Genomic DNA, 25,542 nt, shown 5'->3' on the forward strand with positions numbered 1-25,542 from the left:
TTACTATCCACTTAAATGGGATTCCCACACAGAGAGCACTTTCTGCTCCATTACCCTATTGAAATTTGGTACCTTTTCAGCACTCAAGATCACATTTATTCAAAACATATTAATATATAAAATGTATATTAATGTAAAAATGAATTAAACCAATAATTTGCAATATTAACTTCAGTATTGATCCATTTATTATACAACCATGTTTCAGCAGGCACATGTTCTGTACAAGATGTTCCTTAACATGGATCATTATTACCTTGCATTTATTGTTAATGTGGTGCCAATATTTTCAGTAAATTTAGTCATAAATGTCCCATGTGTGAATATAAGCATTGTTTTTTCAACCAACCTAGTGCTATGTATCTAACCTTTATTGTTCTGTACATTACTGTGTCCTGGTGCAAAAGAACATTGGTAAAATTACCCAAATTCATCCCTGGAATAATTCCATTAAAGCCAATGGTGTTACACCTGAGATGAAACTAGTCTAACATTTAAATATGGTATTTTCTCACTCTCTTGTTTGAGACAATTCTTTGGAATCTATATCATGAAAACTATTTCTGTTTTTTTAAATTCCATCTATCTCCAAAGCCACACAAGTTTGTGATTTTAGAGTGTGTTTGTTTTTTTCTACTGCAATATTTTTTTTTTAAATGTGTAAAGACTTCGATGAACTTTGCCAACAGATGCAAGTAAAACACATAGGTCAAATTTGCCACCATTCTAAAGTGTCCTTTGACTTCATGATCCAAAACACACTCAAAAGCAGTTCTGCTCAGCGGTTCACATAAATATGATTGGTTGGTATTCACCAGCAATCCATTTATAAAATTGTATGTTACTTCAGAGTGAAAGCAGAAAAGTGCAGTTCAGCAAATAGGCTACAGTACATTACTAAGTTATTGGTTTTTGCAGCTCATGGTTCTTTTGCACTGGGGATTTTCAGTTCTATAAACAACCCTCTTTTAATCCAGTAGGGGAAAACAAAGGAGCTTATTTAAAGGATGTAGACATATTTTACAGTCAAACTTATTTTAAGAGATAGGAATGAATGCCTAGCAGTTATTGTTTGCATAATTTGGTTTTGGAACTGTTTTATAGTTTCTTTTTTACATGGCTCATTTGTTGGTGCTAAAACCACCCATCAGAACAAGAAATGGACAAGCGGGCTTTTACAAAAAGAAAAGCTCTGTCTTGAAATTATTTTGGAGGTAGGTAAAGTAAAAGGTAGAATTATAAATCAACAGAATAAGGCTTTGGAACCCACAGAAGATCACAGTACTAGTGTGCAATGATAATATTCCATCTGTTCTCAGGGAATTTCCTACCTTGCAGGGTGAATTCCGTGCAGGGAGGGGGAGACTCCTTCCTGCATAAGAAGTGGCTATGAAGTCCACAGAACTGTATTTAGTAAGCATAAATAATGAGGGGATAGATTTACATTATATATAAGAATAGTATTGTGCTAAAACTCATGCTTCAAGATGTAAGATGATTACTGGAGGGGTGGGATCTGGAAGGAGCCTTCATCTTGTAGATCAAGATCAAGCATGGATCAAGCATGATGAAAAACTAACTCCCGCTACCCCCCCTCCCGCCATCATACAAACAGAAAATGAATATAAGACAAAGGAATACTTCCCCCCCACACCATGAAATATAATTGTGATGTTGCACTCCATGTGTTTTATTGAAATATGTTTATAAATGTGAGTATGATATAACTGGAATATGCTTCATGCAAAAGGTCTCTTGTCAGGTATCACTACAAAGCTTATAATCTACTGAGTGTGTTCACCCTATTTGTATGAATGTATCATTCTTGTATCTAAAACTACAAATATGAAGTATTACTCGGAGGTCCTACTGTAACTATGCAAAGTGTGGGCCATTAATAGTGGCTTGGGATCTCGATGGCTCCCATTAACCGGAACAATTATTTGTAAATGGCTCTGTTTACTTGTAAGCCTTTCTGTATACGTGGGTGCCAGCCAGTGGGTAATGAAGTCTCACAGGACATGTGAACATGTCACATCATACTGAAATCCATCTTAAACCTGGTGCTTTTCCATTTAGAAGGAAGGGTGGGAACCCAGAGAGAGACAAAGGATTCCCACCTGGTGCCAAAGATATAAAAGGGGGTGGAACAAAAGGGGGTTGCCAGTGGTGAGAAATCCCCTAGTTACCACCTGAGCTGGAACTAACAAGAACTGTACCGGGGAAAGGATTGGGCCCCGACTAAGGAGAAGTCTAGTCTGTGAAAGAAGCTTATTGGAACGTCTCTGAGGGTGAGATTTACCTGTATTCAGTTTCTTAAATGTATTAGGCTTAGACTTGCGTTTTTTGGGGTTTTTTTTCTTGGTAACATACTTTGTTCTGTCTATTATTACTTGAAACCACTTAAATCCTACTTTTTATACTTAATAAAATCACTTTTGTTTATTAATTAACCCAGAGTAAGTGATTAATACCTGGGGGAGCAAACAGCTGTGCATATCTCTCTATCAGTGTTATGGGGGGCAGACAATTTATGAGTTTACCCTATATAAACTTTATACAGAGTAAAATGTATTTGTTTGGGGTTTGGATCCCGTTGGGAACTGAGTGTCTGGGTGCTGGAGATAAGTGACTTGCTGAGCAGTTTTTGGTTAAAGTCTGCAGCTTTGGGGGCATGGACCAGACCTGGGTCTGTGTTGTAGCAGACTAGCATGTCTGCCTCAACAAGGTAGGGTTCTGGAGTCCCAAGCTAACAGGAAAAATGGGCTTAGAGGTAGTTTCAGCACATTAGGTAACAGTCCCAAGGGGGTCTCTGTGACCGAACCCATCGCAATAATGTTTTCTGGATAAAACTCTGAGAGGAATCACAAATCTGAACTTATCAAGGAAAACCTCAGCTCTGGGGTGTTCTGTCTTCATGAGGGTCTGGAAGCCACCTTTTGTCTAGGTGTGCTTTCAGCCAGTAGTCACATTATAATACAATGACGCAGCAGTCATTTCAGCCTCGTTTAATAATATTTAAACCATTGGACATTCCTTTAGCATAAAAAGGATTCATGGACTTCCAGAATGTCAAGTAGTGTTGCCAGTTTAATGATTTTAGCATGTGTTTTGTGATATTTGGTGTTTTTCTTTAAAGCCCTTGTTCCTGGAGAATCTCTCTGGGTGTTTTAGTTGATCACAGGATGACTATGAGCCACCAACATGATGTGTCCTTGAAAAAGGCTAATGCAGCCCTAGGATGCATCAGGCAAGGTATTTCCAATAGAGACAGGGAAGTATTAGTATTGTTATACAAGGTACTGGTCAGATCTCACCTGGAAAACTGTGTGCAATTCTGATCTCCATTGTTTAAGAAAGATGAATTCAAACTGGAACAGGTGCAGAGAAGGGCTACTAGGATGATCTGAAGAATGGAAAACCTACCTTATAGGATGAGACTCAAGGAGGTTGGCCTGTTTAGCCTAACCAAAAGAAGACTGAGGGGATATGATTGCACTCTATAAATAAATCAGAGGGATAAATACTAGGGCAGGAGCGGAGTTATTTAAGTTAAGCACCAATGTGGACACAAGAACAAATGGATATAAACTGGCCATCAACAAGTTTATTTTTTAAATTAGATGAAGCTTTCTAACCATCAGAGGAGTGAAGTTCTGGGACAGCCCTTCCAAGGGCCACAGTGGGGGGCAAAGAAACCTAAGTGGCTTCAAGACTGAGCTTGATAAGTTTATGGAGGGGATAGTATGATGGGACTGCCTACAATGGCATGTGGCCAGTCTGCGACTGCTAGCAAATATCTCCAATGGCCTGTGATGGTACAGTAGATGGTGGGGCTGCGGGGGTGCTCTGAGATACTACAGATAATTCTTCCCCGGTGTCTGCCTGGATGGTCTTGCCCACATGCTCTGGGTCTAACTGATCGCCATATTTGGGTTTGGCGGGAAATTTTCCCCAGTTCAGATTTGCAGAGACCCTGGGTTTTTTTCGTCTTCCTCTGCAGCATAGAGCACGAGTCACTTGCAGGTTTAAACTAGTGTAAATGGTGGATTCTCTGTAACTTGTAGTCTTTAAATCATGATTTGAGGGCTTCAGTAACTCAGCCAGAGGTTATGGGTCTGTTACAGGAGTGGGTGAGGGAGGTCCTGTGGCCTGCAATGTGCAGGAGGTCAGACTCAATGATCATAATGGTGTATGAGCCAGTAATTTTAAAAAATATTAATAAAAATACTATATATTGAGCTCTCATGGTTGTAGAGTAAAGCTTATAAATGTGAATTTTAAAGGCTTATAAACCAGAGACCCAAATTTATTATTTTTAAAATCTCATGATTTGGAGGGCCTGATTCATTATTTTCGTTCATATGATTCTTCTCTCTCCTCTTCCATTGAGATTTTGTATTTTTCTTCCCCTTCAGACATAATTAAGGCCTAAGATTGATAGGTAGATAAACACGAGTGAAAAGTCACCATTTTCACTAAGAAAATTAGTGAAACTTCTTGTGGTGGATATTTACAGATTTAGGAAGTTTTGAGGGCAGTTGCCCTCAGATACAATTCATTTGCAAAATATTACAACATTTTTTCCTTAGCCAAATTAATACATTCTCATGAAAGCCTGCAGAAATACTGGCCCATGCAGTTGAATATTTAGGAGATGAAATTTACAAGGGTCTCCCTCCTGCAAACATTGTGCAGTGCTTCACTTGAAGTATGTGAGTAGTCCATTTGGTTCTCACCCACTTGATGAAGTTAAAACTTTCAAATATTCATTTTTAAAAGGAAGCCATTTTCAATTTTATAACTCCCCCCACCCCAAAAAACCCCACACACAGAACTAATACATTTTCCATTTGTCTTCTATGCGTAGAACTTTTAAAAATAGACAAGGTATTCTGTGTTGTTTTTTGTTTTGTTTTAATATTCTTTTATTCTAACTCTTTTTGTGCCATCTTTTATCCGACAGCAGATTTTATGGCTGTGTTAAAACCATTGACATCATAGCAGTGCTAGAAGGTGCAGCTAAAATTGTGGAGTTAGTTCATACTGTTCCACAGATAAATGCAGAGCCCATTTATCACCTTCCAATACAGCATTTTTACCATTTTTTCACATTAACATTACTGCAGTTTGCGTTTAATGACCTAACTACAATTTTTAGCATTTAGATTAGTATGAACATGAGATTTATGTGGGACAGCAATGCTCAGCTGTCAGGAACAATTTTTAGATATGGTGCACTCTCTCTTGAATACTTCATTATTTCAAGGCTCAAATGAATGCCAAAATAGTGACCCTTCATCTGGAGTTTAGTGACAAAGATCTGATCTTTAAAAGAGTTTCTCTTAATTGGACACACATGGTAAATACAAGGTGCAGTGATGTGATAAGACAGGAGTTTCCAGTCTGCAAGTTGAATGAGTTAGCTTTATGTTCAGTTGTGATTATATTACTGTCCTTGCTTTAGTTGGTGATTATAAGCAGGTTTTTATTCTTTTCCTTTAGACTTGGTTGGTGTTCTTAAATAGAACTCCACGCAATTTTCTGAGGAAATGCAATTGCTTTGTGCTCAATGTAAATATATTTAGAATACAATGAATACAATGATGATTATGTCATTTGTGGAAGGCTGGTTAGAGATAAACTAGGGTAATCTTACTGAAATGGAAACGGAAATGTATTTGCAAAAAGAAAAGGAGTACTTGTGGCACCTTAGAGACTAACGAATTTATTTGAGCATGAGCTTTCGTGAGCTACAGCTCACTTCATCAGATGCATACCGTGGAAACTGCAGCAGACTTTATATATACACAGAGAATATGAAACAATACCTCCTCCCACCCCACTGTCCTGCTGGTTATTTTTCTGGGTATCTTGCTAAACCTTGGAAACCCTAATTCAAACGTAATCTGCAGAAAACAGTACAGGAGTTTGCATGTGCTGAATCTGTCTGCCAGCTGGCATTGCTATCATATATGTAATGCTCAGGTTTTAATATCCATAAGCAAACTATTCAACTACAGTGCCTCTTCTGCAGTGTACTGTAATCAAGTGTCTGTTCAAAAGTACACTAGCAAAGGCTACGGAGACTAAGTGCCATATCTTACCATAAAGTCTGCTCCCAAAACTCACACTGAAGTTAATGTTAGAATCACAGGCAACGTTCCCAATGGAAGTTTTTGAAGTCTGTGGGACTCTCCAAACTCCTGCCAGCCACTAAATGAAAAAAAAATATTTAAAATTATTTCACTGTCACAAGGGCTCAACCTTGCAAATCCTACAATTTTACTCATGGAAATAGTCCCATTATGATCAGTGGGGTCATTCAGATAAATAAAGATTGCATTGTCTGGCCTCCATTGTGTGTGTGTGGACACTGGAACTTCTCTGTCAAAGAAAGGACTTTTTAGATAGTCACCTGGTTTTATAAGGTTTGTGTTTAGTGGTGGATATTTGTACTATGGAGAAACTGTGATTGTAATTTTGCTACACAGCCTGTCTTTCTCCTCTTCCACAGTGGAGTGAAACAAAAATTAAAAACAGCGTTTTACTGAGTACATAGGAGAACTTATGAGAACATAAGTAAATGCACACTAAGGTCAGTATTTTTTTCAGCTTTTCAACAGAAAGTTAGCTGGATTATATTTTCTTTCTTTGCTCTCCAACGTAGAGTAAATGGGCATGAATGATTTAATAGAGAACACTAAATTCAGCACAGGTTTATTTTTTAGTTGTAATATAATCTTGTGCATCTTTCATACTTTGTTTTAGAAAGACACCTATGCAAAAGGTCTGACTTTCATTTTGTGACTATAACAATAAAGTCATAGCTGAGAATTTATATACCTGAATATCATAACATTTCACCCTTAGTTCAGATTTGCAATTTTGGCAGACAGAAGTGGCATCTTTTCACTTTTGATCAATTTGTCAGAACTCAGGAAAATAACAGGCGGTAGCTTTCATAATAAACACAGTGACAGTCCTCCCCTTATGTAACTTGTGGATTTTTGTGAATTTGCCCTGTTGAATATTGTGCCTGTTTTTAAAACCACAGAAACTGTTTACATTATGAACTTTAAAATCCATGATAATTCTAATGGTTTTGTTATTAGTCTAAACAAGTATGCCCATTGCAGACCTACTGTCTCTGTTCCGTCACTTATTTCTATTGTTCTGTAAATTGCCAGGAACTGGTAAGACGTCATCTCTGAATATATATTTCACTAGGACTCTTCATGAGTTACTCAGAACAAAGGCTTACTTATTCTGCTTCCTTTATTTTTTTAGTAGTTTGGGGAGGATTTAAAAGTTGGCAAAATAGGTCTCACATCACCTGCAATGACCACTGTTTTTCAGATTTTTTTTTATATTATTCTCTTTATTTGACACAATTTAGAAAAACGAGAGCTATGTAGCATGTGACTATGAAGTTGGGTTGCATTGGAAAAGCTAGACAGAAAACCAAAATCTGATCTCCAGAAGAGTTTGCCTGTAGGTTGGAGCTGAGATTGTTTACACATACTGTGGGGAAGCTTTTCTCCTGTTTAGCTGGCAAAGCAAATTTTTACAAATAAATTGTATAATGTCTCAATCCTGATGTGATCAATCCCTGATGAACTCCAAGAGCAGAAATATTTTAATTATTCAACATGAAAAGAAAACTATGTAGTAAAATCCATTTATAATCACAAAAAGACCAGAAAACAGAGGGATAGTCCCTCACTTGTTCTATTATGTAGGCTCTCTAAGATTGTACTCTATAATAGGTGAAAATCAATAACTTTTCTTTCCTACAGATCATACGAAGACCCTACTTTGTAGGGCTATTGGGAAAGAATATGCTCTTGATTCTTGTGCTTTCTCGCTGTATCTTGAGTTTAATAATGAAGCAGTAATTAAATGTAAAATATTACAGTGGCTTTCATCTTGTTTCCTAGGTCCATGGGGAAGATGTATGGGAGATGAATGTGGTCCAGGTGGTATCCAAACACGGGCAGTATGGTGTGCTCATGTGGAAGGATGGACAACACTGCCCACAAATTGTAAACAGACAGAGAGGCCTGAGAACCAACAGAACTGTTTCAGGGTTTGTGACTGGCACAAAGAACTGTATGATTGGCAGTTGGGCAATTGGAATCAGTGCCAGCCAGTTATTTCAAGGAATCTTGAAAAACCAGTGGAATGCATCAAAGGAGAAGAAGGAATCCAGATGAGAGACGTAACTTGTGTCCAAAAATCAAATGGGGTTTCTGCTGAGGATGTCATATGCGAGTACTTTGAGCCAAAGCCACGCCTGGAACAGGCATGCCTCATCCCTTGCCGTCAGGACTGTATTGTGGCAGAGTTCTCCCCCTGGTCAGAATGTTCCAAGACCTGTGGCAATGGGCTTCAGCATCGAACTCGTCACATTGTTGCTCCACCTCAGTTTGGTGGCTCTGCCTGCCCTAACCTGACTGAATTTCAGATCTGTCACTCTGTCCCATGTACTACTGAAGAAAGCATGCATAGCCTGAATGTGGGGCCCTGGAGTACATGCTCAGTGCCCCACTCAAGACATATAAGGCAAGCAAGGAAACGAGGGAAGAACAAAGAAAAGGAGAAGGACAGAGAAAAAGGAGTTCGGGATCCTGAAGCTCGGGAGCTTATTAAGAAAAAGAGGAATCGAAATAGGCAGAACAGACAAGAGAACAAATATTGGGACATACAGATTGGGTATCAGACCCGGCAGGTTACATGTACTCACAAAAATGGAAAAACTGCTGCATTGAGGTAATCACTGTTTATTAACTTGAACATCTGTGTGTCTGTCTGGACTGTGTGTAGTTGGAACTTTAAGAAAAGAATGAAGAATCTCCTAATAATTGTACTGTTGTATACACTTTTATATCAGCATAACGCAATCTATTTCTAACTCTACCTTACTCTGTGAAGTTTAAGATTTTTCCATAATACATTTGAAAAAACATAGCACAAGTGGTGTTGATCATACTAAATATCACTTAAACATGCCCTATTAAGCATTATACACCATCTAGCCTTTGTTTGTCTAAATATGTATCCCAGAAGGCTCACTGAAAGCCTGAGGTTGCTCATCAAATGTGCATTCTGTTTCTCTGGCATTTTGGCACATTTTTCCTCCATAACAAGTGAAGCATGGTTGAGACAGGTGATGTCTGCATTATTGTATTTAAAGCTTTGTGTGTACACAGTAATAGGGCTGGGGTGTGAGTGTCTAATAGATGCTAGAAAAAGAATCTATAACAAGTCAACATATATTTATTCCAGAATTTTTTGTTTTTGAAATGCAAATGAGTGAAGTACTGTTTCCCCTTTACATAATCGGTTTCTGTTACTGATTTTGTGTCCTATGGCTAAGCTCCTGAAAAAGATACTTCTTGCAAAAATGTGTATTTTATTTCCAAATATTTTAATTCTCTCTTTCCTCCTTTTGCACCTTTCTTCTATATTTCTGGGCACAAAAACTATGCATTTTAATGTAGTCAAATGTAAAGATATGTATCTAGGAGCAAACAATATGGGTCACACTTACAGGATGGGGATGGAAGCAGTGACCCTAAAAAAGATGTTCAGGTTTTGCTGAATAATCAGCTGAACATGAGTTTCGGGTTCAGTGCTGTGGCCAACAGGACTAATGAAATCTTTGGATGTATAAAGAGGGGAATATCAACTGGGAGTTGGGAGGCTCTGTTACCATCTCTGCATTTGACACTGGTGCAACTGCTATTGGATTACTGTTTTTGTTCTGGTGTTCACAATTCAAGAAGGATGTTGATAAATTGGGAGACTGAGAAGGGTCATGAGAACAACTAAAGGATTAGAAAACATCCCGTATAGTGATAGATTCCAGGAGCTCAATCTATTTATCTTAACAGAGAAGGTTATGGGTTACTTCATCACAGTTTGTAAGCACTTACATGGGGAATAAACGTTCTAAAATAGCCTCTTCAATCTAGCAGACAAAGGTTTAATGAAATCCAGTGGCTGGAAGTTGAAGCTAGACAAATTCAGACTTGAAATAAGGTACGCATTTTTAACAGTGAGGATAATTAACCATTGGAACAACTTATCAAAAGTTGTGGTGGATTCTCCACCACTGTCAATTCTTAAATCAAGATTGGATGTTTTTTTCTAAAAGTTATACTCTAGTTCAAAGAGGAATTAATTCAGGGAAGTCCTATGACCTATGTTATACAGGAGGTCAGACTAGATGATCACAATTGTCCCTTCTGGCCTTATAATCTATGAATCTATCCTCTTTCTTTTTCTGTGACACTCTCTCCTCCAATGTTACATTCCTTTCTCTCTTCAAGATCTTCACTCTGATTCTTTTCCCCCCTAGATTTTGACCATTCCTTCTTATCCCCGTATTTCCTTCCATTCTGTTCTACCTCCTGGGCCTCCCTCTCCAACTGGTACTTTCCCTTCCCAAGTCCCTCAGCATGTTTTCCTTCATTTTAATTCTTCTCCCTTCCCTCCATGATCTCTTCTGTTTTTTGCCTTCTGTCATATGATCCTCCCCACTTTCTTCCCTCAAGTATAGCAGGTGATTAACTAATATGACTCCCACTGTTATATGAATGACCCTGCTATCTGAATTAACTTGTCACCCACTGCCATTAGATTAACTTGTACTGTGGATATTTCATTTGAATTTTCACTTTGTCATTTAACTCTTCATTCAGTTTTTAAAAGTGTAATTAGTTCAACCATTCCCTCAGGGCAGCATTTAATACCACCCTTCCAATTATCTAAGGTTTTCAGACATACAGCACAAAAGTTCAAAAAATATTTTAAATCAATTCTTTATTACATTATATCTATGTCTAGTTACAAGAACCCTCCCAAATATCAGTTACAATAATAAGGTCCATCATTCCTATTACTACTACTTAGTATTACATAACAGTTTTCATTTGCGGATCATAGTGCTACCTAAAAGTGGTTACGTTTCATTATCCCTAATTTACAGAAGAGGGGAAAAAACAAAACTGAAGGCCCCTTGGGTGTTCTGCTTGAGAAGACATCTAAGGCCTGATTCTCAGGTATACTTATCAGCTGCAGTTCCCCACCTGTTTTGAACTGGGCATCCAAAAAGGAGATAACCAAATTTGAAGGACACTTAGAAATTTTATCACAAGTGTCTTACTGAAAGTGAGTCAAGAGTAGAGCTGACAATATAATTCAGGTCTCTGGACTCCCAGACTAGTGGCCTGTCCACCAGACTATGATGCCTCCCTTGTAAATGGTCTAAAGACTTGAAAATCTATCATACAGCAAGGAAGAGCAAGTGTTTGTAATGACAGTTCTCAGTGCCATCTTTCAGAAGCAGTACTACAGTAAAAGATGGAACCATGGCATTATCCTTCAAACAGTACACATACCTGTACTGAAAGGTCACTTACTTCTGGGTTTTAAAAGTACACAAATCTTTGCAGGAGTAACCCAAAACATCTAAATTATCATATAGTATAAATAATTTTAAAATAAAAAGGAGGCAGAAACTCACAAAGAAACAGTTAATTAATCAAACAAGGATTTGACATAAATAGCAAAGGAAAGAAAATGTACAATTAGCAGTCAATAGCATACCTTACCTCGACCTCTCCAAAGATGCCTGATGTATACAGTAAGTGGAAGCACTTGCACTTGAGGATACCCAAATCTCAGGCCCATCAGCATTGTACGCATGCATGTACATCAGGCTATAGAATACTGGAAACAAAGGGAAGGGTGATTATGTGATTTTATGTAGGAAATACTGGCAATTGAACTTCAGCTTTTGAAGTTGTCTGTCTGCCTGTCTGTGCATACATACTGCCCTCTTCACAGTGCTGTCTGATTGTATCCCATGATTTCCATTCCAGCATAGATTTATAGCTTCCAGTGTCAAAAGGAACCACTGTGACCATCTATTCTGACCTTCTGTATAACACAGGCCATAGAAGGTCCCCCAGAATAATCACTAAGAGTGTATCTTTTAGAAAAAACATCCAATCTTGATTTTAAAATTGCCCATGATGGAGAATCCACTACGACCCTTGGTAAATTGTTCCAATTGTTAATTACCTTCACTGTTAAATATGTGCACCTTATTTCCAGTCTGAATTTGTATAGCTTCAACTTCCAGCCATTGAATTGTGTTATACCTTTGTCTGCTAGACTGAAGAGCCCTTTAACCTTCTCTTCTTAAGCTAAATAGATGGAGCTCCTTGAATCAATAACTATAAGGCACATTGTCTAATCCTTTAGTCATTCTTGTGGTTCTTTTCTGAACCATCTTCAATTTGTCAACATCCTTCTCAAATTGTGGGCACCAGAACTGGATACAGTAATCCAGCAGCAGTCACACCTGAGCCAAATATAGAGGTAAAATAACCTCTCTATGCATAGTTGATATTCCCCTGTTTATGCATAACATTAGCTTTTTTGGCACCAGCCCCAAACTGGGAGCTCATGTTCAGCTGATTATCCACCATGACCCCCAAATCTTTTTCAGAGTCACTGCTTCCTCCAATCCTGTAAGTATGGCCTACATTTGTTGTTCCTAGATGTATACCTCTACATTTTGCCATATTAAAACACACATTATTTGCTTGCACCCAGTTTTCCAAGTGATCCAATTTGCTCTGTATGAGTGACCTGTCCTCTTCATTATTTATCACTCCTCCAATTGTTGTTTTTTCTTCCAGGTCATTGATAAAAATGTTAACTAGCATAGGGCCAAGAATTGATCCTTGTGGGATGCCACTGGAAATGCACCCACTTGATGATGATTTCCCATTTACAGTTACGTTTTGAGACTGATCAGGTAGCCAGTTGTTAATCTGTTTAATGTGTGCCATATCAGTTTTTATCATTCTGATTTTTTAATCAAAATCTTGTGCAGTACCAAGTCAAATTCCTTACCAAAGTCTAAGGATATTATAACCACACTATTACCTTTATCAACCAAACCTGTAATCTCATAAAAAAATATCAGGTTAGTTAGGCAGAGTCAAGTTTTTCATAAATCCCGTGTTGATTTGCATTAATTACATTACCCTCCTTTAATTCTTTTTTTAATCAAATCCCATATCCTCTGCTCCATTATCTTGCTTGGGATGAATATCAGACTGACAGACCTATACTTACCTGGGTAATCCCATTTACCCATTTTAAAAATTGGCACAACATTAGTTTTCATCCAATCTTCTGGAACTTCCTCAGTGCTCCAAGACTTATTGAAAATCAGTATTAACAGTTCAGCAAGCTCCTCAACCAGGTCTTTTAAAACTCTTGGAGGCAAGTTATCTGGACCTGTTGATTTAAAAATGTCTAACTTTGCTTCTGGTTACACAGAGCAGTGGTTCCCCGCCTCTGGGGTTGAGGGTCCCTAAGAGCCGCAGGGTTACCAGTAGGGTATCAGCAAGGACTATCTGGAAATAACTCCAGAGGCAGCCACAGCACCAGTAAAGAGCACATACAGCAGTGGGCAGCCTAGTGGCAGCAACAGCAGCCCAGGGACCAGGCCCCTTAGACACAACAGGACCAAGAGCTTTTCCCTTGCAGGGGTTAAATGAAACCTGCTTGCCCTGGAAAGAAGCAGAGGAGGATGGCATTGGGTGCAGGAGTTCCCCTTCAGTGGAGGTTTCTCCTTCGTGAGCGATGTGCGAGTGGGCCCTGCGGGGGGGGGGGCAGGGTGGTTGGATAGCATGGTTGAGCCCCCCTCCCCCACAGAGCAGAGAATTGGTAGGAAGGAGAAGTGGGCAAAGGCAGGGACTTTTCCAGAGGTTGAAATCACTCACCTATGGGAGGGCCACAAAGTCCGTTCTCAGCGAATTTGGAAAGTGGTGTGAAGCTGTGGTGCCCATAAACTTTCCCTTGGGTAGGGACTCCTCTGTACGTGGACTGAGTATTGGAATGGTTTTCTTCGGGAGCTGAAGTGTAAGCTTAACATGCTGCTAGCAGCTGGACCACCAACGTTGGATGGGATAATGGATTTCCTGGGTCCTAGTTCCAAGACATTAGAGGGTAGGCAAGGCAACCTCCCTGTGGTGGAATTTGGGCATTGGACCCTCCCTGGGTGCAGGATCAAAATGGCAGTAGACAACAGGGCGTGGGTCCTTCCAGCAGGCAGAATGTTATAGAACAAACAGCTTTAATCCAGTTCAGAGATGAAAGTATGGTAAGAGGGGTCAATGTCATTGAGACCTCCTGCATGAGGGACTGCACATGGTGTGGTGAGTGCCTCCACAGGTAACCATCGCAGGAAGGCAGGCTTAACCGTCGTACACCTTCTCAAAGCCAATAGAGAAAATATGTAAAGGGCAATACATGCCATAATGAGATTATTTCTATGAGAAACTCATGATGGAAGGTTGGGGAGAGAGCAATGGTGATGACATAGCCTTGTCAAAGTATAGCAAATTAGTCTGTCAGGCCCACAGTGCTTTTAGGGCTGTCCATGGGCCCATGCTGAGAAACTCTGGCTGCAGTATGCATGGAAATGAAGTGGGCCCAGGCTGATATTGAAATATGATTAGAATGGATGACTCTGGTTCATTTGTCGTCGTCATTTGTACTGATGTTGGCTTATAGGTTCCATGGCAGGCAAGCTGGAGACCTACAACTATGGTGGGCATTCACTGAGGGAAATGACACAGGTTTTATTCAAATACAAAATCTGAGCAGTTCCTGAAGGTTCTACCCAGAGGGGCTTAGAGCTGGGTAAGGCGCTTCCAGATGGCCTCAGTGGGGGAAATGGTCGAGTGAGCTGAGGCCTTCTTTGAGGCGGAAGGAGGCAATCAGTATGGGCACTACAGTAAACTGAAAGGAGTTCACCGGGGGTGGCCCAGGGAACTCTCAAGGGGGAAAGACCCCGAGTGTCCTAAATCAGGGGGTGCACAGCACCTACAAGGGACCTGGGAAGCCCTGCAGTCTATTGCAAATAGTAGTGGAAAGGGACCAGGGATCCTCATGGTTTGCTTCAGTTGTGGCTAGTCAAGGCATATTAACAAAAAATTGCCCGATTATGGAATGTGACTACCTAAACTGTTAGTACAGTGGGACCAAACAGGGGTGTGGTTTGGGGGTAGGAATTAAGTTAAGACTGTGTTCTGGTTGTTTGTTAACCTTTGTTATAAAAATCAACCCCCTTGACTGAGACTGGGCATGGCAACACATGCTTGGAGCGGGGGAGCAGTGGCAGCTCCCAGTTACAGTGGCATATCTTCCTCAGAAGAGTGTTCAGGATGATCAGAGGAATGGACGGCCTATCGTATGAGAGGAGACTAAACGAGCTTGTCTTATTTATCGTAGCAAAAAGAAGGCTGAGAGTGGATATGGTTGCTCTATGTAAATACATCAAGGGGATAAATACCAGGGATGGTGAGGCCCCATTTAAGTTAAAGGACAATGTTGGCACAAGAACAGATGGGTATGAGCTGGCCATTAATAAATTTAGGCTGGAAATTAGGAGAAGGTTTCTAGCCATAAGAGGCGTGAGGCTCACAATAGGTATAGTGGGGGCAAACAACTTAAAACTAATTAAGGGAGAGCTTGACAAATTTGAGTGTATGAGTACTGGATGAGGATTTCTTCTGATGGAGAGGGTGGGCCAGTCCTCTCAAGTGTGGTACTGAAAATTCTGTCTCTCAGGTGCTTGGCTGGTGGGCCTTGATCATATGCTAAGGGCCTAACTGATCATCATATGTGGGGTCAGGAAGGAATTTTCCCCCAGGAGAGATTGATTTCGGGGCCTTTTTTGCCTCCCTCTGCAGCATGGGGCACAGGTCATTTGCCAGGACCATCCAGGTATATCTCCCTTCATCAGTTCCCCACCATTGAAGGGACCTTGGGCATTGGCGTGCCTCTGTCTCTCCAATTCTCTGTCTGTGGCACATAATACTGTGGGTTCCACTTATTAGAAACCTCTTGCTTCCCAGCAAAAAGTTGGTATTATTCAAAAGTTGCCCAAGGCAGGTGTGCGGGGCTGTAGCCTGGCAAGGAAGCAGTGAGATGTGCCTCTCCTGGCTGCAGCCTCGCAAACCTGCCTGTGGGACTACCAACAAGAAAGGAAGTGCTGGGTTGTGCTCAACCCGTGCCCCAGTGCCAGAGTAGGATGCAGCTTGGAGAATGCAAGTAGAGATATTGTGCAGCTCTGTGGGCCCCCAATGCCTCTGTTCCTTATGGAAAGCCCCAGTATCCGGGCTGCAGACCCCTTCCTGTTGCTGCCCTGCTCACAGTCTCCCTTCCCAATCTCCCTTCCCAGCCCACAGGACTGGGACTCTGGCAGGGGTTCCCATGTTGGGCAAGTCCCGGGCTGCAGGCAGGTTTGTGGGGCTGCATTCAGGGAAGGAGGAACAGGGACATGCTAAGCACTAGCCACAGACAGGTTTCTGGGGCTGCCATCAGGGAAGGCACTTCCCTGGCTGCAGCCCTGCAAACCTTGCAGCTGGGGCCTTTCTTCCAATAAAAAATTGTTACTAAGCATCATGTCTGTTGCTGATATCTGAATCCTATTCACATAAAGTCAATAGAATGGGATCATTTTGCAGCAAGATGTTGCTATTAAGTGTATTAAGCTTTATTGGAATTGCTGTTAAGCGGTATCCACCGTAGTTTAGTCTCCTGAGGGCTGTAATACTTTGGTTTAATTTTGGTTATTAAGTTTAGTGTGGGTACTAGGGGCTAGTTGTGACCTGTCATGTAAAGCAGGTCAGGCACATCATGACATGACACAGAATGGTTATGTTATATATCATAATGGAGGTTTCAGAGTAGCAGCCGTGTTAGTCTGTATTCGCAAAAAGAAAATGAGTACTAGTGGCACCTTAGAGACTGAATGCATCCGATGAAGTGAGCTGTAGCTCACGAAAGCTTATGCTCAAATAAATTTGTTAGTCTCTCTAAGGTGCCACTAGTACTCCTTTTCTTTTTATTATTATGGAGGGTTTTGGTCTAGCTGGGTATTTTAGTTTACAGTGAATACTGTTAAGCATTAGTCTGTTTAGGACCTTATCTACTGTAGTGTTGGGATTCCCTCCAAGACATCTTTCCACTTGGCTTCCCAGGAACTCAGTTTGACTCCAGCCTTCATCACTCAGGTATCTTTATTTGGCATACAGCAGTGTTACACTGAGTTGGTCAGACTCAAACACAAGGGGGATGGATTCAGGGTAAATTACAGTTCCAAAGAACCTTCTCCCTTTATACACATTACACACGTCATTCCATTTACTATACATTGCATCACACATTTTTGGATTGGCTGGTTAGTTTGCGGGAACGAATCCCTCTGCAGCATGCACTGTCCATGCTTTGACTTCCTCTTTATCTCATCTCTACATTCTTAATTTATTTTGTCCCTTGTTATCTAGTTCATAGCAGATAGTTCCCTGGTGTTCTCGCTCAGACATTCTGTATTCATAGCCTACTGACCTATTTACTTATCTTATATAGCACAAACATTCTGTTTTCAACCTGATCATTTCCTTCACTACTTCTGTCTTCCAAAAAATGAGACTTCCCTCCATGTGTTAATTACTCATGTTGGACCAGGCCTGAGCTACATTCCTCTGCTTCCATCTTTCTTTTTATATTAGCATTTGTTTCATTTCCATCATATTCCTGTATTTCTGTGCTTTCTCTTTCAAGTTTATTACCCAAAAGCACATTCCCAAGCCCATAGTGGTGGTAATCCATTTGAACCGCCATCAATATTAGGCTTAAAGTATGAACCAGGGGGGATGCAAGCTCACTTCATCTGGTATAGCCCACCATGGTGTTTCCACGGCCTGAACAATATCATTCCCAATTGCTTAGTGCTTAGCTGTTAGTTAGGCAATGGTCACCAATTGCTCTATTTTCCTTTGTACCAAATCAGCAGTGTTAACGGACGAGGATGGTACGGGTGCAAAGAGATGGGTCACCAATTATTCTCATTCATTGTTGTCTGTCACAGCCTCTGTCACGTTCTCCTTCATCTGTATGTTTGGCGATACGGTATGGGTCCCAATCTGAGTCAGTGAGGTGAGGTTCAAACAAAACCCATCCAGACTCCCTTGGTATGGTGTCCCCACTGAAAAGTTGTGATATTCCAGAACACATACTGTATACCCACGCTGTACTACCTCCTTCACTCTCTTTTTAAAGGCTAGTCGTGCCCAACCTCCCTCTATTGGTCTCAAGTTGCAGTGGAGGAGGTTTAGGTTGGATATTAGGAAAAACATTTTCACTAGGAGGGTGGTGAATCACTGGAATGCGTTACCTAGGGCGGTGGTGGAATCTCCTTAGAATCATAGAATCATAGAATATCAGGGTTGGAAGGGACCTCAGGAGGTCATCTAGTCCAACCCCCTGCTCAAAAGCAGGACCCATCCCCAATTAAATCATCCCAGCCAAGGCTTTGTCAAGCCTGACCTTAAAAACTTCTAAGGAAGGAGATTCCACCACCTCCCTAGGCAACGCATTGCAGTGTTTCACCACCCTCCTAGTGAAAAAGTTTTTCCTAATATCCAACCTAAACCTCCCCCACTGCAACTTGAGACCATTACTCCTTGTCCTGTCCTCTTCCACCACTGAGAATAGTCTAGAACTATCCTCTCTGGAACTACCTCTCAGGTAGTTGAAAGCAGCTATCAAATCCCCCCTCATTCTTCTCTTCTGCAGACTAAACAATCCCAGTTCCCTCAGCCTCTCCTCATAAGTCATGTGTTCCAGACCCTAATCATTTTTGTTGCCCTTCGCTGGACTCTCTCCAATTTATCCACATCCTTGTTGTAGTGTGGGGCCCAAAACTGGACACAGTACTCCAGATGAGGCCTCACCAATGTCGAATAGAGGGGGACGATCATGTCCCTCGATCTGCTCGCTATGCCCCTACTTATACATCCCAAAATGCCATTGGCCTTCTTGGCAACAAGGGCACACTGCTGACTTCCTTTGAGGTTTTTAAGGTCAGGCTTGACAAAGCCCTGGCTGGTATGATTTAGTTGGGGATTGAATCATAGATCATCAGGGTTGGAAGGGACCTCAGGAGGTCATCTAGTCCAACCCCTTGCTCAAAGCAGGGCCAATCCCCTATTTTTGCCCCAGATCCCTAAATGGCCCCCTCAAGGATTGAACTCACAGCCCTAGGTTTAGCAGGCCATTACTCAAACCACTGAGCTATCCCTCCCCTGGTCCTGCTTTGAGCAGGGGTTGGACTAGATGACCTCCTGAGGTCCCTTCCAACCCTGATATTCTATGATTCTATTGTGGTCAGGTTCATTCGGGCTGAGCATTCACAGAACCATCTGTGCTAGATTTGTTTACAGCAGGCCGTGTTTATTTCATCTCCTCCTTGTGTTGCCATTTTCACACTGAGATAATGCTGATTATAGGTCCAATTCTTTATTTTACCTATACTGTTGACATATGCCAGTTCTCTAGGATTCCCTGTCCATCTACAAACAGCAATCATAATTGTCATAGTTGAATTATTAATTGGACCCTGTGCCCAAGGTCCAGAATCTTCTGGCCTTGCAAATTGCAAATTTTCTTTCCCAATATTATGAATTTCTTTTTCCACTAGTGTGGTTTAGATACGTGTGCTGTTTAATAACCTTCACAATTCCACCTATTTTATTTCTTTTATTCCATGCATGAGATGCATAATACGTTTGTTACCATATATGCTGCACTCAATTGCCTTAGAAACATTGATATTATGTAATAAATTAATTACAGTATTTATAGACATCAGTGAGTTAATTTTAACGTTTCATTCCTTAATGTTTGCCGAATTTTATTGGGAGACTCCAACTTCTGTGCCACCTAGTATTTCTGCCACTGTGTCCTTTCTGGCTCTACATTTCTGTAGAGTATCTTAAAAAAAAAAAAAAGTATGGTTGAGGTGCTTACTTTGGGCTGGTGCTGGTGCATGGTGCTTACTTTCGGCTGGTGTGTTATCTATTATTTGCCACCAAAACAGCTGAGTTCTATTTACATGCACGTTCACCAATTATTTTGGGCCTACCAAAGTACAATTATTTTGCCTTAGAAAACCCCCAGACTTGCTTATTTGCCACAACATTTAGCACCTTTTGAATAATGTATTATCGACCCGTAGACTCAATCAACTGTTTTTCTGTTCTGCATTGTGTCTTTAATCCTCAGTGGTGAATTTCCTTGCATTTGACAGTCTGGCATAGCCTATACATTTTTAATATGGTTTTAGGAGACTAATGTAATTTAAGCATGGGTGCCCATAGCGTTATTCAGTCAGAGTTCATTTCTGTTCTAAGTATCAGCTTCATCATTGTACTGAGGCTGCAGTTATGACACTCGCATGTCAATATTACTGAAGTCTTGACAAATCACACCCAAATCTGGATTTAAGATGGAAATGTACACCCTGCATTGAATAACTGAAACACTAGCACTGAACCTTTTCTCTCTCCAACATCCTATTTGTTTAAGACTTTTCAAATGCTGAAAGAGTGTTTTGTTCTTTGACTGTATGGTCACATTTGTGCACAAACAAATCAAGACCAAATGCTTTTGTGGAAGATATGCTTCAACCAAACACAAATGATTGGTCTAAGTGCATGGGTAACTGTAAATTTAATGGTCTGTACTATACAGGAGGTTAGACTAGATGATCTAATGGTCCCTTCTGGCCTTAATCTCTATGAATGTTGAGTACCCAGTGCTCTCTTAACTTCAGCATAAGATGAGGATCCTCATCAATACACAGGATTGGGCCTAGGATCTTTAGCACAGATTTTTCCATACCACCCCTTCAGGCATCTTTTTGAATATATCGCCAGAGAATTTCTATCAACTCGTCTTAACAAGAGTGCTGAACAGTTAAATAATTCAAGAATTTTAAAGTGTGAGATTCTATCTGAGATTTAGAATTCATTGTATTTATGCCATGTAACTACTCCGTAACTATTCATGTAACTTCTGGTTCTTCTTTGAGTAGTGTCCCTATGGGTGCTCCACTATATGTCTGTCTGTGTCCCTGCACTGCTGATTGGAGAACTTCAGTAGCAGTGTCCGTTGGCCCCACACATGTGCTGTCTTTCCTCGTGCTGCACCACGAAGCTAGTCAGCGCACATACAAGCTAACTCTCCTCAGTTCCTTCTCAACAGCCCCTGGCTAGAGATGGAGCTATTAGCAGTCCTTAAATGCTACTGCTCTTTTGTTTGCTTTTCACAGTTAGGTAGTTGTTCCCTAGTTGTTCCCTAGTTGTTGTTCTTCTGTTCTTTCTACCCTTAAAAAAATATTTTCTCCCGCCTTTTTTCCCACCAGGGACCCTTCCCCTTAGCAGGGTATGTCTAGCTCCCCAGGCTTCACGAAATGCTGCACTTGCAACAAGTCGATCCTACTCATGGATAAGCACTCTCAGTGCATCCACTGCCTCGGTGAGGGCCACATACAATAAAATGCACCCTCTGCTAGCAGCTCTGGCCGAGATCGCACAAGGACAGAGAGTTTTGCCAGATTATCTTCATGGAGGCAGGTCTTTGACCTTAGTCTCCCAGAGGACGTGAGTCTTCCCCATAACCTTCAATTTCTAAGGGAATTGGGTCAAAGAAACAGACTAGGGACGCCTCTCACAAGACCTCCAAGAAGAGTGTGGGAAGTCCCCAAAGGGAGCCTAGAGACAATTGCAAGTGATCACCATCTCACTCAGTATCCTCCGCACTGCTGGCACAGAGACCAAGGTCTGGCACCAATGCATGACCACCTTTCGCTACTCTCATAAATATAAAGGGAAGGGTAACAACCTTCCTGTATACCGTATTATAAAATCCCTCCTGGCCAGAGGCACAAAATCCTTTTACCTATAAAGGATTAAGAAGCTCAGATAACCTGGCTGGCACCTGACCAAAAGGACCAATAAGGGGACAAAATACTTTCAAATCCGGTGGGGGAAGAGGGGGAAAAGGTTTTGGTCTGTCTGTTCTGAGTGCTTGCTGGACCCAGATCAAGGAAGCAAGCAATCCAACTCCATTAAAATCAGTAAGTACTAGCAAGAGAATGCATTAGCTTATTTTTGTTTTGGCTTGTGATTTTGTCTGTGCTGAGAGGAAGGTGTAGTCCTGGTTTTCTTTTTGTAACTTTAAAGTTTGGCCTAGAGGGAAATCCTCTGTGTTTTGAATCTGATTGTACTGTAAAATTACCTTCCATCCTGAGTTTACAGAGGTGCGTCTTTTACTTTTTTTTCCCCCTTATAATAAAGTTCTGTTTTTTAAGAATATGATTGGGTTTTTAGTGTCCTACAAACCCAAGGGTATGGTTTGTGCTCACCTTGTTTATTTTTCAAGCCTCCCCAGGAAAGGGCATGTAGGCTTGGGGAGATATTTTGTGGGAATAGGAACTCCAAGTGCTCAATTAAAATAGAGATTTGTGCCTTGGGAAAGTTTTTAACCTAAACTGGTAGAAATAAGCTTAGGGGGGGGTCTTTCATGCGGGTCCCCACATCTGTACCCTAGAGTTCAGACTGGGGAGGGAACCCTGACAGCTACAGGTACCACTGTCAGACCCACGGACCCTATGGGCACAGGCTCTGACTCTTCAATACCGAGAGACAAGAGTAAGCAAAAGAAGATGCTCCCAGTTTCCAAGTCCTCCTCGGTACAGCTCACCCAGCACTGGAGAGACCGGTAAAGACAAGGTCTCTTTCTCCCTCAGCACTGCTGCCAACACTGGGATGTTCAGAATTCCACCACACCAAAGACCTCGGTGTCTGGGATGTGCTCCAGCCCCCGCCTCTCAGTAGTGACATCGTGGCTCCAAACCTTTACTGGGCACAGAGGATATCCCCCCGCCAGCCAGCCATGTCCCTCCGCTATCTAGTGAGTGTTTGGACAGTGAACCAGAGGAGGTGGTCTCACGGTACTCCTCCCCAGCTCCATATGAGAGCCACTACCAGCAGGGTCCAAGAACGTACCCACAGATGGCTCCACCACCACCTCCATCTTGGTACGGCTACCCATGGGCACCCCCCATCAGTCCCTTTGCCACAATGGCAGTATTGGAACCCTTGGGTGGCACACCAACAGCCTGCCTCGCAGGCTTCAGGCCTTGCCTGAGAGCCCGCTAAGCATACTCCCTCGGTGACAGCACCTAGAGCCTTAGAATCACCTCAGGACATGGAGAAATCTGGTATGGAGGAGAATATAGCACCAAAGACCATCTCCTCCTCCTCTGAAGCTGTCATGCCTTCCCCCGCATCCCTGGTGGATGACTTACGCCTTTTCCAGGAGCTGGTGAAGAGGGTGGCAGACATCCTCCACATACTGATAGAGGAGGTCAAGGAATGCACTATCAGCTCCTTGATATCCTCTACTCTTCTTTATCCTCAAGGATTGCCCTTCCAAGTAATTAGGCCATTTTAGAACCAGCCAAAACAGTATGGCAAATCCTGGCATTGGTGGCACCAACTTGTAAATGCGCGAACAAAAAATATTATGTCTCCACAAAGGAATCAAAGTTCCTTTTTTCCTTCCTGCCACCAAATTCCATCATGGTGGATGCTGTCAGTTCCCACAATCGATATCTCCGGTCCAGGGCTACACGGTATGATAGGAATTGGAAGCGCCTTGATCTCTTTGTCAGAAAGGCATATTCCTCGGCCATTTTATAGTTCTGTATTGTGAGCTATCAGGCACTCACAGCCAAATATGATGATACAAATTACAACAAACTTATTGATTTTATTGACAAATTGCCAGAGGCACATTGGGAGTCCTTTAAGGCCATCATACAGGAGGGGCAATTAGTAGCAAAAATATTGCTACAATTGGCCCTCAACACCACCGACATGGCAACTAGATCCATCTCCATGGTGGTGGTGATGTGACTGGCGTCATGGCTCCACTTGTCGGGATTCCCAAAAGAGATGCAGTCCACAGTGGAACATCTTCCTTCTGAGGGCGCGAAGCTCTTCACTGAAAAGACTATGCCTCCCTTCATACCCTAAAGGATTCTAGTGCTACCCTCAGGTTGCTGGGAATCTATACACTGCGGCAAAAGAGATGTTTTAGTCTCCTATCCCAGAATAGGCTATACTCAGCTCAATACCAACTTCAGTGCCATTATGAACCGAAAAGGAAGAAAGAAAATTCCTGAAGCACAGGCCATCTGGTTTGCAAACCTCATCCCAACACCCTGCATCTAAGAACCACCTTTGATGGGCAGGTCAAGGCGCTGCAAGACTGCTTCCCATGACTGACACAAGCGACCATGGTTGTATACCGATTGACTGTGTTCCACAATGCCTAGGAATGCATAATGATGGGTCTTAGAGATAGTCCAATCCAGGTACTCCATCCATTTCACCTCTATGTCCCCTCCACAACACCCTTCTCCATCCTTCTTCAGGGACCCTTCTCATGAGAGTTTACTATGACAGGAGATAGATCACCTCCCCCAGCTGGGAGCCATAGAACCAGTTCCTCAACATCTATGAGGCCAGTGGTCTATCCTCATTACTTCCTAATAACCAAAGAAAACCCGTATTGGACCTCAAAGCTCTCAACCTGTTTGTCAAGGCTCAGAAGTTCAAGATGGTCACCTTATCAATGATTATTCCAAAATCGGAACAGGGAGATTGGTTTTCGGCCCTTGACCTTCAGGACATATACTTTCACATCTCAGTCCTACCGGCTCACAGGCAATTTCTCAGGATCACTCTGGGATGCCTCCATTATCAATACAGAGTCATCCCCTTCAGGCTCTCATCAGCACCAAGAGTATTTTCTAAAGTTCTCTCAGTAGCAGCCACTCATGTACATTCGCAAGGGATAATGATTTACTGATAACTGAATGACTCTCTTCAGAGCCTGATCTGTCCAGGAGGCTGAACAAACTGTCAACACTACAATACACTCGTTCACAGAACTGGCTTTACAGATCAGTACCCAGAAGTCAACCCACACTCCACTGCAATGCCTGGAATTCATAGGGGCTGACCAAATGCTCTATAGGCCAAAGCCCTCCTACCTCAACACAGATTCCCATCCCTGGTTTCACTCATAGACACCATTCCGTGCAGTCCACAGATACCAGCCAGACTCTGCCTCCAACTTTTGGGATATATGGCAACAAACACGGCGATGATACCACATGCCAGACCCACATGCAATGCCTCCACCTATGATTCAGTTCAGTTTACAGAGTGAATAGAGACAGGCTGGACAAACCCCTGTCACTGCCCACCAGGATTAAAGACTCCTTAAACTGATGAAAGGACTGGGTCAATGTGTGCAAAGGGATCCCTTTCTCACACACGTCACCATTGTACTCCTTACCACCAATGCATCACTCATATTATGGGGCATGCATTTAAACTGCCTCACAACACAATGATTTATTCACATGGTAGGGAATACCGTCTCCGGACCTGTTTGCCACTTACCAGAACAAGAAATGTCTACGCTACTGCTCCAGGACGGGGATGGGATAGAATTCTCTGGATGATGTTCTTCTTCTCCCCTGTACAACGACCTTCTTTACCCCTTTCCTCTACTGCTGAAGGACCTGCT

General features: G+C 41.8%; 1 protein-coding gene across 1 annotated transcript in view; it reads left to right on the plus strand.

Moving 5' to 3' along the window:
- The window catches only part of THSD7A (thrombospondin type 1 domain containing 7A), a 332,730-nt gene that overhangs the window by 129,418 nt on the left and 177,770 nt on the right, over window positions 1–25,542 (plus strand). The window contains exon 2 of the mRNA XM_077809385.1: window positions 7,941–8,772. Within this exon, the coding sequence (XP_077665511.1) occupies window positions 7,941–8,772 (832 nt within the window). The remainder of the gene's footprint in view (window positions 1–7,940; window positions 8,773–25,542) is intronic.

The sequence above is a fragment of the Eretmochelys imbricata genome, chromosome 2, assembly GCF_965152235.1.
Source record: "Eretmochelys imbricata isolate rEreImb1 chromosome 2, rEreImb1.hap1, whole genome shotgun sequence".
Taxonomy (NCBI): Eukaryota; Metazoa; Chordata; order Testudines; family Cheloniidae; genus Eretmochelys; species Eretmochelys imbricata.